General features: G+C 41.9%; 1 protein-coding gene across 1 annotated transcript in view; it reads right to left on the bottom strand.

Annotated features, from left to right (window-relative positions):
• Positions 1–16,899, bottom strand: part of PIGU (phosphatidylinositol glycan anchor biosynthesis class U) — a 35,781-nt gene that overhangs the window by 6,582 nt on the left and 12,300 nt on the right. The window contains exons 5-11 of the mRNA XM_089673294.1: positions 15,579–15,688; positions 12,631–12,731; positions 6,892–6,989; positions 6,662–6,816; positions 3,136–3,279; positions 2,815–2,939; positions 866–1,008 (exon numbers count right to left, since the gene is read on the bottom strand). Of these exons, the coding sequence (XP_089529420.1) occupies positions 866–1,008; positions 2,815–2,939; positions 3,136–3,279; positions 6,662–6,816; positions 6,892–6,989; positions 12,631–12,731; positions 15,579–15,688 (876 nt within the window). The remainder of the gene's footprint in view (positions 1–865; positions 1,009–2,814; positions 2,940–3,135; positions 3,280–6,661; positions 6,817–6,891; positions 6,990–12,630; positions 12,732–15,578; positions 15,689–16,899) is intronic.

Below are 16,899 nucleotides of genomic sequence, written 5' to 3' on the forward strand. Positions count from 1 at the left end.
AGTTGCAGTAGTCGAGTCGTGATATGATGAGGGAGTGGATGAGCTGTTTAGTGGTTTCTGGGGTTAGGAACGTGCGGATTTTGGCGATGTTGCGGAGGTGGAGTCTGCACGAGTTTGTTAAAGATTGGACTTGGGGCTGGAAGGATAGGTTGGAGTCCAGAATGACATCAAGTACTCTGGCCTGCGGGGCGGGTTTGATGGTGGCGTTGTTGGATGTGATGGAGAAGTCAATGGGGGGTGCTGACAATGTGACATGAGGAAGAGCTGAGGGAGTGATCCACTTTATACATGCATCGAAATTTGGCTGGTTCAGAAGAGACCGGTGGAATTTCAATCCAGGTACAGAGGTTAGACAAAAAAATTAAAACACTGCATGATTTACAGGTGTGAAAGTGATGGCATGTTAAGCGTTGAAAGTGATGTAACATTCTTTCCTCCCGCTGTGTGATGAGACACCTAGCTAACAGGTTAGAAGCGTCACTTTTGTCATTCGCTGCGTGCCCTGCTAGTAGTACGGAGTCATGTCAGAGCTTGCCGAGCTTCAAGGAGGGCAAATTGTTGGAGCCGTTTAGCTGGTGCCTCTGTGACTGAAGTTGCCTATTTATGTGTCGTGTCGAAGGTGGTGAGCAATGGCAAGCACTATTCTTTTACATCAGTTGTAATACAACAAGCTAGGAGAATAGGATGATGGGAAGAAAATAAACCCAATGGGCTCTATTAAAAACTGAGCAGCCTATTATCTGGTTTGTAAGAGATGTTTAACAGGACAGGTGGAACATGCGGTCATATGGCTCCTGTATCTATTAATACATACAGGCTTTGCACTCTAAACAAATCTGAAACTATGCTCCGTGACAAGACTTACCTGGCCCACGTTAAATGACAATGTGATGGCATAGAAGAAGTTTGAGTTGGCACTGCCTGCGTATATCCACAAGTGCCAAAGAACTGGAAAGAGTAGCGAACATACCACCAGCATGCACGAGACTATGAAGATGTTCCGCAGGACTGTAAGAATGGAAAAAAACAAAAAACAGAGCAACAATGAGCTAAGACATACATAGAGATAATATACATAGAGATATAGTACACAATGCAAACTGTTCTCTGATAATTATTTCCAAAAGATGAGTTTTCCTTATCCTAAATCTGTTTTCACAGATATTTAAAGCAGCTGATGCATATCCTTGGCAAATGAGTGCATATAGACCGTAAGTGGGAGGTTGAAGGAGATCAGCAGGATAAAGAGTTGGAAACAATATTAAAAATAAAAGTCAGTGTTTTATTATACACAGTGCTTTAGCAAATCAAGTATTACATTCAATCAGGGTTACATCTACTTTAACCAAGTCCAATACGGCTTAAAGTAGAACTAAAGGCAAAACGTTTTTCATTTTGGATAGTAAAGGAGGGTTATAACCACTTTCAGTTTCACTTTTTTTTTCCATCTGTGCCCAATTGAGGATGTATTTCTACACTTACTTTCACAAAATCAAAAACAGGAAGCAAGAGGAAATTTTTTCAAAACTGAAAGATTTCCTGGTTGTCACTGAAGGATAGCGCACCTAAGAGTCTGCAAGAGCCTGGCATTGCACCCGCAATCTACTGTTCATGGATGCAAAGCTCTGCAGGCTCCTTAGAAGAAAAAAAAAAAAAGCACTCTGGACCTGCAAAAACTGTGCATTTATAATTACTATTATTTTTTTTTTTTTTTTTTTAAAGGTGAACTTATCCATTACTGTTTATTTGAACAAATTGATCTCTTGTTGCTCCTTAGCCGCAAGATGAATCTCATTTGATGGGTCAGGGTCTGCTGGGCCCCGGTGCTAGTGTAAAAATCTTTGTTGTACATTTTTACTTTAAGAAATCTTTAATGAAATGTTCTACTGTTAAAAGAGAAAAAAAATAAATTATATATATATCATTTTTTTTTATTTTTTTTTGGTTGGTTAACTACTAAACAGCTAAAACAGTTTAGCTGTTTAGTAGTGATGATATTAGTATATCATTTAAAGTGGTAGTAGACTTGTTAAAAAAAAACCCCCACACATCTTTCTTCCCGCAAGGTAATGCCATAATCAATGTATACTAGCACATTATGAAAGACTTGCCTTGAAACAAAGCCCTCCACTGATAGCCTGGGCTTCCATCTTCACCTGGTCTTCCTGCCGGGCTTCGCTTAAATGGCAGTGCTGCAATGACGTCACTCCGGCTAATTCACACGGGAGCCTCGGCACAAAGCTCTGAAGGAATGACATGGGTATGCCGTTCCTTTAGAGCACATGTGCTGGGGCTGCTCACTGGCACATGTCCTATACGGTGCACGTTTAGGAGATATTCATTTTACCTACAAGTAAGCTTTATTATAAGCTCACCTGTAGGTAAAAATCAAGTTCAGGAATTCACCACCCAAGCAACATGCTGGCAAGAGGACATAAAGATGTGATCAGCAGCATGCTGCTTCTCCACTTGCTGTCTAATCATGGGCTGGTAAGGAAATGGGGGGAGGGGGGGGGGTAGTTGTTGAGACCTGTAAGGGTAGCCATACAAGGATCAAAAATCATCTGGTTCAGCAGGAACTAGGCAAATGTCTATCCATGTATGGGCAGGCTGGTTGTACAGGAGTCAATCGGTAGTGTTATTTACCTGCGGCAGACTCAGATTAGCTCTCTTCCACTGCCAAATAGGGCTGTGCGGCAGAGCTGTGCTCTTGTAGGTTGCACTAGCATATACGCATGTTATCGGTGTATTTAGTGGATTGCCTGGCGTTCAACTTTAAGATACAACATTGCAGCAAGCTTGTAAGAGACTTACATCTGGACAGGTGGGCCCACATAGGAAGCAGAGCCATGTAGAGTGCCACATCTCCCACGGTGGGGTATGACTTGAAAATGCAGATAATGGCCAGCTGTACAAATATCAGGAACATGGGATGCTCTCTACAATAATAATCAATAGAAACAATTTGAGAAAATCAATTTGCAAAGCTTTAAATACTAAAATCGACAACGACCACTCAACGGATCAAGAAAGACTGCGTTTTAATTGAACAATATTCAGAAAAGTGGGCAGAGGTTTACATTGACATTTCATATGTTATAGCTGTTAAAAATGAGTAAAGTGTGTGCAACTTACTTTAACTTGATGGTCAGAGGCACGGTGTAAAAGAACACATTGATCTGGAAGACACACACGAAGAACAAGCTGAAGTGTTCAAACATCTCCGCGAAGAAGTACCAGAACAAGCCAATATTTGGAGTCAAATCTGGGACAGAGAGTCTAAGAGGTTGGACACAAGAGATAAAGATCACATGGGTACGACTCGTATATCTGTCATCATTCTCTACAACAAGCAGGCCATGAACACTATATGGTGGTCAGACGCACAGACCTATAACTCCAAACACTAATGGCAGCATCCCGTCTACACTTTGCATGCATGTCATGCCGATTTTAAATTCAGAATCTCTTAAAGAGAAATTTAAAGTGGTTGTAAACCCCTATATATATATCCAAGGAAAGTCTGGGAAGATGTATTAAAGCGCATATCTAGTTTATTGTATAGGAAAGCAGCTAAAAAAAAAAAAGAAACATAAAAAAATACCATACTGTATGCCAGTGCGGGGGGGGGGGGGGGGGACCCAAAAGGTTCACACATATCACACTATCCTCACTGCTTATTAATAACCAAAGGGGTTATGATATGGGGATACCTGGAGCAGCGCTACCTTCTCTCCCTACATATATCCAGTGAAGTGACTGGCCTCAGGTTATACACAGTGATGAAACAAATCCTCTTACACAAGTTGTACCTGTTTATCAGTGGTCTTCTCTTCTCTACATCCATTCAAAATATGTAATTTATAAAATTTGTCTGAGCTGTCAAAAACAGGGGGCTGACAGCTGAAATTTCACACTACAGAGCTCAGTGAGGAGAGTTCTGAGAGCTGATTGGAAGGAAGGGACACACCCCCTCCACACAACTCACAGGAAAAGAGCTAAGGCTGTCAATCTGCTGAAGCTCCCTCCCATCACCATTTTTGGTGTCAGGAAAACTGGTCAAAACTGACACATGCAGATAGCAGAGAAATGGGGCAGTAGACAGAAATGACACTTCGGCTGGATTCACATCTGTCACGTTTTTTTACAGCATTCTTGAGCTTTGACAGGTTGTTTTAATAGCCAACAGAAAAAATATCAGGTTTCATCATTTGTTACAATGGTTCAAGCTTTTTCAATTGTTATTAATTTTTGTTTTTAAATTTTTGTCAGGAATTAGGCTTAACCTATTTATTTTTTATTCAAAAATGTTATATATATTTATACATGCATACATACATACATACATACATACACACACTTTTGTTTTAACTGCTTCCCCTGTGCAAAATCACGTATATACACACGTGATTTTGTATTTCTGGGTAAGGGGTGCGCACTCCCTACCCGCACCACCACTGGCTGCTACAGCTGTCAATCACCGGGTGCCGGCCTGAGATTCCCTGCCACCACTCGGCAATCACCGACTCTCACTGACAAGGTCTGTATGTTAACAATACAGATCTTTACCCCGTCAGCTCCAGCACACTGCTTTGTATTGCTCTGCATAGCAGAGCAATACAAAACAGCGTGCCTCCCTAGTAAAGAACATACACAGCTAACCCTTTGATCGCCCCAGATGTTAACCCCTTCCTGACCAGTGCCATTAGTACAGAGTCGATGCTTTTTTATTAGCACTGATTACTGTATTAGAGTCACTGGGGATGTCAGTGACAGTTAGTCAATCCCCCCTCCCCCCCCCAGTGTCAAAATACCTGCCGCAGTCCCCCTATAAGTTGCTGATCGCCACCATTACTAGTATAAAAAAAAAATTAAAAAACAACTTCCAGTATATATACCATTTGTGAAACGCTACAACTTTCACGTAAACCAATTAATTTACACATATTGGGATTTTGTTTAGCAAAGACATGTAGCAGAATACATTTTGGCCTAAATTTATGGCAAAATTAGATTTTTTAATTTTTTTTACTGGATATGTTTTACAGCAAAAAGTCAAAAATATTGGTTGGTTTTCAAAATTGTCGGTCTTTTTTTTGTTTATAGCGCAAAAATAAAAATAAAAAAACCCTCAGAGGCGATTAAATACCTCTAAAAGAAAGCTCCATTTGTGGGGAGATAAAACATGACAAATTTAATTTGGGTGCAGCGTTGCATGACCGCACAACTGTCAGTTAATGTAACGCAGCGCCATATCGCAAAATATGGCCTGGTCAGGAAAGGAGGGTAAATCCTCTAGAGGGTAAGTGGTTAATATTCGATTTTTTCGTTGATTATCATTTGATTTCATCATTTATTATCACATTATTTTAATTATTGCATTTTGAGCAGAAAAACGCACAAAAAAGTGTGGCAATGTGCAAAAAGGCTCAAAAACACAGGAATCACGCTTTTCAATGCATTTCTGTGGAGAAAAAAAAATGCAATCCATTCAAGGAATGCCATGAGTGATAACTGTCATATTTGCTTTGCCCTCAACTGAACTGTCAAGTCATCACATGGCTGGAGTCAAAACTGATCACCTGTGCAGCAACTGTAGATCAAACACGGGCTACAATGTCCACTTTAATGGATGTAAATTATAAACCGAGCTCCTGGTCTTCCCCCCCCCCCCCCCCCGTGCCCCCCCCATCCTCTCCATCACTACTAACAACGCCACCATCTCTCCCACCCCACACGCCAAAGTCCTGGGTGTCACCCTGGACTCCCACCTCTCCTTCCTACCCCACATCCAACTGCTATCTAGATCTTGCAGGCTCCACCTCCGCAACATCTCCAAGATACGCACATTCCTCACCCCAGACACCAAACAACTCGTACACTCCCTCATCATCTCACGCCCGGACTATTGCAATTCCCTTCTCACTGGCCTACCCAAACAAACACTATCCCCACTCCAGTCGATCCTGAACTCAGCGGCTAGACTCATCCACCTCAGCAACCGCTCCACATCTGCCTCCCCCCTCTGCCAATCCCTTCATTGGCTCCCGATTGCCCAACGCATCAAATTCAAACTGCTAACTCTGACCTACAAAGCCATTCACAATGCCGCCCCAAACTACATAACTGACCTGATACCCAAATACTACCCTACCCGTGCCCTCTGCTCCTCACAGGACCTCCTACTCTCTAGCTCCCTGGTCTCCTCCTCTCACGCCCGATTGCAGGACTTCTCCAGGACTTCCCCCATCCTCTGGAACTCCCTACCCCAATCCATCAGACTGTCACCTACCCTCCTCACCTTCAGGCGCACCCTGAAAACCCTCCTCTTCAGGGAAGCCTACCCCAACCTCACCTAACACCTGACCTCACCTAACAACTAACCTCCTCCACTCCTCCCACCACTCCATCCCACACAGCCATTTCCTCCTGTGCCACCTTCCCCTCCCTCCTAGACTGTAAGCTCGAAAGAGCAGGGCCCTCAAACCACTCATGTATTGTATTGTTACTGTCTTGTCTCATGTTCTGTCCCCCTTGCTACTGTACAGCACTGAACATACCCTTTGGCGCTATATAAATACTGTATAATAATAATAATAAAGGGTTTAGCTCCACTTTAAATACAGTAAATATTGAACAGGCAAACAAAAATGATACTCACATGAAGCCATAAATGGAGTGGATGAAGTCCCAAGAGTTTAGCAAGAAGAAGGAATGGCAAATTAAAACCGCAAGGCAACCCAGGTACAGCGATGAATACTGACAAGTGTAAAGCCAGAAATCCCTACTGGACATCTTCACTGGAATGAATTCTCTCTAAAATAAAACATATATGTTAGTACCGGCTTAATCTGCTTGTGCTATTATGGGTATAATGATATCAGAGGGTACCTGCAGTAGATAGAGGAGTGCTGGAGTAAACAGTGTGATTGGGTACAGGGACTGGTATGTAGCCAATGAGAGGAACACAGCGCTGAGAAGCGGACTACCTAAAGAAAACCAGCCAAAAGTTAGTAACCTTTGAGCACATTAAAAAAAATGTTGCAAAATCTAAACATTAAAATGTAGTAAAGACTGCCCAGTCTACCTTTGTGACCATATTTCAGGTTACACCCATATTTAGGGTGTAACATTGAATATGGTCACATTCCCCACGCCCCTACTCTCAAACTGCATTCCGCTTACCTGAATAGTGGGTTACCTCTACTGCAACCTACCGTTTGTGTGTAAATTTGGTGTGGGTGTACAGTTAGGTCCATATATATTTGGACACAGGCACAATTTTCATACTTTTTGGCTCTGTATGCCACCAGAATAAATTCAAATGAAACAATCCAAATGAATTTGAAGTGAAGACTTTCAGCTTTAATTCAAGGGGTTAAACATAAATATCAAGTACAAAGTTTAGGAACTGCAACCATTTTTATCCACAGTCCCTCCATTTTTAGGGGTTCAAATGTAATTGGACAAATTAATATAATCATAAATAAAATGTTCATTTGTAATATTTTGTTGAGAATCCTTTACTGGCAATGACTGCCTGAAGTCTGGAACCCATGGACATTACCAAAGACTGGGTTTCCTCCTTTCTGATGCTTTGCCAGGCTCTAACTGCAGCTGTCTTCAGTTGTTCTTTGTGGGTCCTTTCTGCCTTTAGTTTTGCCTTCAGCAAGTGAAATGCATGCTCAATTGGGTTGAGATCAGGTGACTGACTCGGCTATTGCAGAATATTCCACTTTTCCTTCAAAAGCTCCTGGGTTGCTTTTGCAATGTGTTTTGGATCATTGTCCATCTGTACTGTGAAGTGCTGTCCAATCAACTTTATTGCATTTGGCTGAATCTGGGCTGACAGTATATCTGCAGAATTCATCCGGCTGCATCTGTCACATCATCAATAACACCAATGACCCAGTGCCACTGGAAGCCATGCATGCCCATGCCATCACACTGCCTCCACCATGTCTTACAGATGACGCTTTGGATCATGAGCTATTACAAACTTACTCCACAGTTTTTTCTTCCCGTCATTCTGGTACAGACCAATCTTAGTTTCATCCGTCCAAAGAATGCTTTTCCAGAACTGGTCTGGTTTTTTTTTTTTAGATATTTTTGGCAAAGTCTAATCTGACTTTTCTATTCTTCAGGCTTATGAATGGTTTGCACCTCGTGGTGAATCCTCTGTATTTGCTCTTGTGAAGTCTTCTCTTGATTGTAGACAATGATACGCCCACCTCCTGGAGTGTCCTTCACTTGTCTGGATGTTGTGAATGGGTTTTTCTTTACCATAGAAAGGATCCTGCGATCATCCACCACTGTTGTCTTCCATGGACGTCCATGCCTTTTTATGTTGCTGAGCTCACCAGTGTGTTCTTCTTTCCTCAGAATGTACCAAACTGTTGATTTGGAAACTCCTAATGTTGCTGCTATCTCTCTGATGGATTTGTTTTGTTTCTGAAGCCTTACAATGGCCTGTTTCACTTGCATGGACAGCTCCTTTGAACGCAAGATGTAGGTTCACAGCATTAGATTCCAAATGTAAATACCATTCTTAGAATCAACTCCGGACCTTTTACCTGCTTAATTGATGAAGAAATAACGAAGGAGTAGCCCACACCTGGCCATGAAACAGCTTTTGATTCAACTGTCCAATTACTTTTGGTCCCTTGAAAAAGGTGGGATGGCTAATCTTAAGAGCTGTAATTCCTAAACCCTTCCTCCAATTTGGATGTACATACCCTCAAATTAAACCTGAGAGTGTGCACGTTCAGCCAATATCCATTGTATAAAACTATAGCTTGAATATGTTTTGGTAAATACCTGAAAAATGAAAAACTTGTGCCTTTGTCCAAATATGTATGGACCTAACTGTTTGTGGCTCCACCCACACAGCCACACTGTCCATTTATAAATCCATTTACAGGGATCTGGGAATGAAAACACTACAAATCCTCCCTACTACTGCGGCAGAGGGACTCACAGATCTCAAATGAAACAAGTGCAGTGATGTCACCACTAGGGATGCACTGAAATCTCGGTGGCCTAAACGTTTCGGCTGAAAACACCCTTAATTGGCCGATATGAAAATAGGCACTAACACAGGTTCCGAAAATAACCCCACCCCCTCGCCGCCACCTGCAGCCGCCTGGTAGTTCTCAGCCTTACCTGAGAAACCAATGAACAATCCCAGCGCTTGGCATAGAGATAAGTGAAGGAAAGATGGCCTCCACTCATCTCTATACCCTTGGAGGACCGGAGCGATGTAATTTCTGTTTCTGGCACCTTGTACACAAGGCCTTTTTTTTACATTTTTTTTTCTATAAAAGCACTAGATCAATGTTTTATTTTTATCTAATGCTTTACATTGAAGAGGAGAGATGTGGGTCTTATTGACCCCATATCTCTTCATAAAGAGGACCTGTCACTAATTATTTCTAATCATAACGGATGCATGCATTCCTTGTAATAGGAATAAAAGTGATTTAAATTTTTTTTGAAGGGACAGAGTAAAAAATAAACGAATAAAAAAAAAAGTGCCCCTGTCCCCCAGTGGTGAAAACATACGTAATCCATGCCCACAGATGTAAAAAGTGTTCAAACCACACATGTGAGGTATCGCCACGAACGTCAGAGCAAGGGCTATAATTCTTAAACTAGACCTCCTCTGTAAGGCTACGTTCACACTAGACTTGCGTGCAGGCGGCAGTGAGGCGTTTGGGAAGCGTTTTTACCGCTTCCCAAATGCCTCAGACAATTCTGCACATTGCAGCACATGGTGCTGTTCTAACGGGAGCGTTAGCGTCGCGTCACGGCAAAACGGACGCCTCTGGTTAAGTCAGGAGGCATTGAAGCCTCCTATTCTAGTCTATGGTGCCGCTCCGCAAACGCCATTTACACTTCATTATAGGCATTTGTGGGGCGTTTTTAACGCTCGGCAAACGCCTAGCAACCGCCGCAAAACCGGGCATGAGTCGTTTGCGGAGCGTTTGCCGAGCGTTAAAAAATGCTCCGCAAGCCGGACCAACGCTTGCCAAACGCTATAGGGGCGTTTGGCAAGCGTTGGTAAAACAGTCAAGTGTGAACGAGCCCTAACTTTTGCAGAAATATTTAAAGCGTCACCCATGGAGATCTTTAAGTACCGTAGTTTGACGCTATTCCACGTCCGCAATTTTAAAGCATGTTGGGTATCTATTTACTTGGTGTAACATCATCTTTCATATTTTACAAATAAATCAGTGTTTTTTTTTTCTTTTTTTTCCCTTAAATCATTAAAGCGGAGTTCCAGCTGAAAAAAAAATAAGTCAGCAGCTACATAAACTGTAGCTGCTGACTTGTAAAATACAGACACTCATCTGTCCCTCGGTCCAGCTGTGTCCTCACCACCGTTGGTTTCACCGGCTGTCTTCTCTCCCTGGCGCCGGCATCTTTAGTGTAGGTACCCGGCTGTGACAGCTTGCAGCTTTGTGCTGCGCTTTGTGAATGGCCCCGTAGTCTTCTGGGACCTGCCACGTGCCCCAGAAGACTACGGGGAGGGAGGAGGGAGGACAACTTCGGTTTCCAATTGCCTAGGCGATCGCAGCAGAAGTGGGAGCGGGGACCTGTCAAATTTGCTCCCCAAAGGTGCCAATCCTTAATGAGGAGCGGAGGATAAAGCATTAAAGCGGAACTTCCCCTTTTGGGTGAAGCTCCGCTTTCAAGTGTATTTATTTCCAAAAAAAAATTGTGTTTGAAAAATATATTACTTTTTAAAAATGGTCCATTTCAGTTTTCGGCTAAGTGCATCCTGAATTTCGGTTTCGGCACCAGAATTTTATTTTCGGTGCATCACTAGTCACCACACTTGTAGACCACTAATTACTTCCTCCAGCCCTATAACAGTACGCGTGTACCCTCATACAGACCCGGGGTTGAGATGTAAACAATGCAGAAGCCTGTGCACTGCACCCGCAATGATCTGTAGTCTTTAATTAAAATATTTAATAGATGCACATTTTTCTTTTAATAATGCGGAAGCAATACTTATATTTTTGCAAAAGGTGGACTATGCCTCTGAAGCTCATCTTTGGGCACAAATAAGTACAGCTTTTAAGTGTTTGCCTATTAACAGAGTGGCTCTCTCTTGCATCTACATTTCTCTTCCACAATCTTTCATAAAAGTCTTCTGGTACAAAATGGGATTATAAAATCGGTAATCTATGGCCATTCTCTGTGCACTGGATGACTGGTCTTCTTAACACCTCCTTTATGTTTCATTTCAAGCAGCACTGGCATCTTATGCCCAAGGAAGGTGCCAATTCTTTGCATCCTATACCATGTTCCCACCCACACGCTCTATTATAATCAATGTCTAGTGCCCTGACTGCAAACAGCTATCAGGACAATGACTGACATCACTAGTTTTGTAAAGAAAGTTTATTGAGCAGTGGAAATATGTAGGATAAAAATTGATGGAGCTCTAAAAAAGCGACTGGAGATGAGCTTTAAAGGGATGGTCCACTCATAACAGATACATCTGATTTTGGTATATGACAGCAATATCAACTGGCTTCTTCTGACTCCAGATGCCTTCATGTTCCCAACTCAGCCCACTAAAACTGGCCAGAGATGGATTAAAATTCGACCGGATTAGCAGTGAACGGCTGCATTTCAATCCATCTATGGCCCTGTTCCTGAGAAGTCAATCAGTTGATCGATTTCTTATGAACAGGCGTGTTGGAACATTTTGCTTCAATTAGCACATGCAGCCAATTGGCTGCAGCATTGATTAATGTATTCTGACAGCGGGGGGAGTCCCAGAATAGTCAGAATACAATGACATAGCAGGGAGGATTCCCCAATCCACACTTCTAATGTGTGGATGGGGGAATCAGTTCACCTCTTTTCATTCAGCCTTTTGGCTGAATGAAAAAACTGCCATGCATGGCCAGCTTAATAGTAGTCAACACCCCCCATGTGGTATTTTTTATATAAAGGACAATGCAGAGCGTGAGACTCCTACTGTTATAATATGAAGAATGAGAGTCTCTCTGGGGGTATAAAAGAATATGTATACAAAACATTTCATATTCCCGATACGTGCCCGTTGTACCATGCACTTGTGTGAAAACGTATCATTTTCTCTTTGTATTGCTTCCTTTGTGTGAAATCCCTGATGTTCCTGCCAGTCCTTCTGCTTTCCTTCTAAAAACTGACAACACTAGGCATGAGAGCACAGCATGATCAGTTCTCTAGCTTTGCTGAGAGGGGTTTATAATGGGGTCTTTTTTCTAATCTCTATACACATGTTTTGCCTTTCATTTCTATTTTAAACTGAATGAGTTGTTTTAAAAGGCGAGGGTTTACATATACATTAAGATGGGAGATTGTCAAAGGAGTCTCCAAGAAAAATAAAGCAGTGAGTGACTGAATAGGTCTACATCAAGAAGAACAAAATGTACTGGTGGACTGACCCTTTAAAATCAAGTTGGGCTATGGCTTAGCTAAAAATGTAACCTATGAACAACCATTCAACTGTCATGTATACAGATTTGTAAAAGAAAAACAAAAAGATCCTAAAAAGTTGCCTATAGTCAACAGGAATTTTTCTTCCTATAGCAGTCACCAAAAAAAGCCATTTATACAAACAAGACTCACCTTTCACTGTAGCCAAGATAAACAAGGCAATGATTGCATTATTGATGGCACAGGTAGATTTGGCCACGCAGGATAAAATAGTATAGGGATTTAACAAGTAGCTGCAAAAAAACAAAGTTGTATTAAATTTTCAGCCTTGTCACCAGTAAAGCTTTCAAAATAGATTCAGGGGATATACTGTAGATATGAGCAACCTTCCACCCTCATGGTAGTTCACATATTCTAAAAGTAATTACCCAGCAATACCAGGTATGTGAGCAATCCTGCAAGGAGCACCTGTTCTTGGCTGGTTTATGGTGAAATGATATTCCAGAATATGGCCCTTTGACAATATGCTCATCCGCACGAAACGCGTCAGTGTGGAGCCTAGCCAGTAACGTCACGCCGTCCGAGCCGCGTGGAGGTCGGCGGCCATCTCTGTTCCTGTTTTTTTGATATGTGAGTGTGTTTTCATTGCCTAATAAAAAACTCTTCAAACATACTACACAATCAGAGTTTCTTTGGGGCTGGCTGAACCAAGGAGCCCCCTCTTTTAAGGTGGAGTTTGAGTGTGGGTATAGGCGCCCTGCATCGATGAGTCCCTCATTGACTATTTGAATACTCATCACTGCATGCCTGATGACCTCCTGCTGGCTGGATGGAGGACCACAGCTGCAAGAACCGATTTGCTGATTACCTGCCGTGCTGATGGTCTGTCAGATGACCCTTACACCTTCAGTTCCTGAGCCCCAGGGATGGTCTGACAACTCAAATGCGCAGTCTTATGCACTTTCTGGTTAGTGCATATTATATATCCACCTAAAAGCCCGGAATCCACAGTATTTGCACCTATCATTGGGACTATTGTCATGTCGCAGGAGACGGCATTATTCATCGCTATAAGCACTTTATCCAACACCACTATTATTATATATTTTGGATTCAATTTTATTTTCAATATCAGTTTATGCCACTTTTAATCATTTGTTTTTATATTCATTTTAGCGCTGCATTTTCTATATTATTATACTGTGAAGGTTTGGGTCTGTACCTTTATGCTAGCTGCTTATGATCTACCTTTTTTCCAAGCGCTCGTAATACTCTCCCTCATTTTACAATGGCCCCAACAGTGCTCACTAGAACATTCAGAAGTTTAGAAATCTATCACCAATGCCATCAGTATGTTTTGCAACAATAAGGTTGTGAAGTTCTTGAGAGATCTATTTGCTTTTACCCACCATGAAATGTTTCTTGTGTGACATCTTGGTAATGAGACACCCTTTCATAGGTCATTAGTAGAAACTGAACCAGCTGATATTAATTTGCACTGACAAAGGGCAGGGTTGCTTTCTAATTACTGATAGATTTCAGCTGGTGCCTTGGCTTTCCATGCCTTTTTGCACCTCCCTTTCTTCATGTGTTCCATACTTTTTCCCTGTGTCATTCCATTTTATTACACATAACTTAATTTCTGAACTTTTTTGTTTTTGGTTTCTTTGTATGTATAGATTGCATTGATTGTTACCGACGTGGTGTAAATTTCATGTCAATAGCACCTTTAGAAATATATTTACCGTGTTCAATACTTATTTTACCCACTGTAAGTCACAAAAGGAAATCCTTTCAGCCATACTTTAATGTTTCAAACAACCCAAAAAGTGTAGTTGTTACCCAAACCTGAAAGTCCAGCTCTAGGTGGAGACTGGTATGTTAATAAAAACCTGTTGAAAAGGAAACATGGGAGCATCCACTGATGACCTCACGTGAAAATACAAATTGCCTGGCTTGAATACTTTGAGTCACTGACTGGGAAAAGTATACAGATTAGGAGTTACACAAGCTTTTTTTTTTTTTTTCTTTCAGGTCAGTGACCAAAAGTATCTAAGCCAGATAGTAAAGTCCTTCACCAGGTTAATTTAGATGCCAGACACCCATGACTTCAAACACATACTGTAGCTGTCTTGTTTACTCGCATTTTGATCAGATGCATAGAAAAAAAAACAACAAAAGCAACATTTTGTCCCCAGAATTTCTCCCATATGTATAACAGGGATGGTAAGCAGGTCTGGTATGCCCCATACATCTAAACCCAATCAATAAAATCTCATGTAAGTTATTACATGTTAACCCCACCAAGACCCAGCATCCCTTTAACTGGGCGATGATGCCCAAATGGAAGATGTACCAGATCATGTGACCAATGTAACTGACTTTCACAGTGAGTCGTATGATCAGGAGCCAGTCCTGCTGGCTCCAGCTCATTATTAAAGATCAAGTGACATCTTTGACAGCTGGGTCACTGTACTGGGAGGGCACTCTCAGCACAGAGAGCTCTGCATCCCATGGACACATATGAGCAGCGTGTGACTGTTAAACCAACCCTATTTGCTGCTGCACATATGTGTTACATGGGTGGTTTAACATCTGAAGCTGGAGATGCTGCCATGAAGGTCTTCTTCAGAAACTTGCTACTGTGAGATGACAACTGTCTCCCAATTGTGGTTCTTGCATTACCACCCTGTCACAAGGTAGAGATTACAAACAGCCATGTGGACATTGTGCAGGCGTGTTCTGCTGTCCTCACTATCAAGAAAATCTGTAAAGGCTTCAGCGAGATAATGTAGACAGGAAATGGTTAAAAACCAAACCAAAAAGGAAGTTAGCAACATATAAAAAAAAAAAAAAATAGGATTCCATCTACTTTACGTTTTAGACAGAATATAAAAAAAATGTAAATGTCTGTCAGGTTTTTGCTGCTGCATTTGTCATGCTGAAATGAAGATTTTCCCTAAATTCCTGTGGAGCCACCAAGACAGGAAACAAGCAAAATGTGTCCAAGGGACACTCACACAGCAATAATAGCTTCTTTTTTTTCCCCCCCAGCAGTGACTGTAGAAGAACAATAAAAAAATAGCTGTGAAGTGTATAACATTGGGTAAAGTCAGCACTATATAAAGAAAAAGACTTACAATATTGCCACTTTTAGTGGAATATAGTACATTTCAGTCGGTACTCTGAGTATTTCTAGGGATCCTGGTGAATACTTTTTAAGTTCCAAGTACAGTTTCTGCTGCTTGAACTGTGAAGAAAATAACAATTTGATCATTAAATACATAAACATTGATAATGACCATAACAGAAATCAATAACCTAAAACTGAAGGTGTAATTTATTGAAATAATTTAATAAAAAGATGAACTCCAGGGAGAATAATGAAAATACCCTTGGAGTGGAATTCCCCCGCACTGCAAGTGTTACATGCTTGTTTTGTCTAGGGCACTATTTTAAATACCATTTTACTTACTTCTATCCAGGGGTGGACTGACAACTCATGGGGCCCCCGGGCAATAGGGGGTCATGGGGCCCCTGTGTCCTTTCCCAAACTCAAAAAAGCCTATGAAAAAGGTACCAAGGGCATCTCATGAGGCCCCCTACGGACCCCGATCCCTGCTATAATCTTGCTCTCGCAGACTCCTCTGCTCCCTATGACCAGTCCCCTGCAACCAATACTCTTTGGGGAGCCACCTGCTGGTTGCGCTCTGACGTCATCACGTACAATGAAGTGCCAGCAGTTGTGCATTGTAAGTGAGGATTCCAAAGGCCCACTCAGAAACTGGAGCACCGGAGGAAAGAGGAAAGTGCTGGCTGCTTAAGATGCAAGGGGTATGGCAAATAAAAGTACTTTTTATTGTTCGCCTATACTGAGCATTTAATCCTGGTAGTGAGGGAAGAGTTCCTCTGTAAGGGTAATTTTAACTGTTCTCCAGAGTTCAGCTTTAATTACATTTATAGGCAAGTTGTGTAACATCCCTTACATTGTATGTAATCAGAGAACCCTTGTCACCTGTTTTTGTTTGTTTCTCTGGCGTAGATTGTCCCTCTATTCCTGTCTGGTAAAATGTTGTGCCCACAACAGAAAGCTATTAAAAATCTTTCCAACAGGGCCCCAGACACCAGTAAAACCAAGAAGGAGTTCTGAGCCTTACCCACTTTATCCAAGACTCAGAATGGGAGAGGAACATTAGAAGCTGCATGAGCTGAGAAAATGAGAGATCCATCGACGACTTACCGGTATCCTGCATCTCCTCCACAGGCTAGGGGGTGGGAAGGTGTTATCAGTGTATTCCTGAGCTTCAAAGCTGGGCACACACTGACAGTTTGTTTTTGTTTTTTTTTCCGTTCAACCAGCAGACTGAACGAAAAGAAACCCAAAAAAACAACATAACACAGATTGCCATACCAGCATCTCACGTATTGCTGCTGCAGCATATATATGGCCCTAAGCAGCTG

The sequence above is a fragment of the Staurois parvus genome, unplaced genomic scaffold, assembly GCF_062004578.1.
Source record: "Staurois parvus isolate SC_StPar_1 unplaced genomic scaffold, SC_StPar_1.0 ptg000137l, whole genome shotgun sequence".
NCBI lineage: Eukaryota > Metazoa > Chordata > Amphibia > Anura > Ranidae > Staurois > Staurois parvus.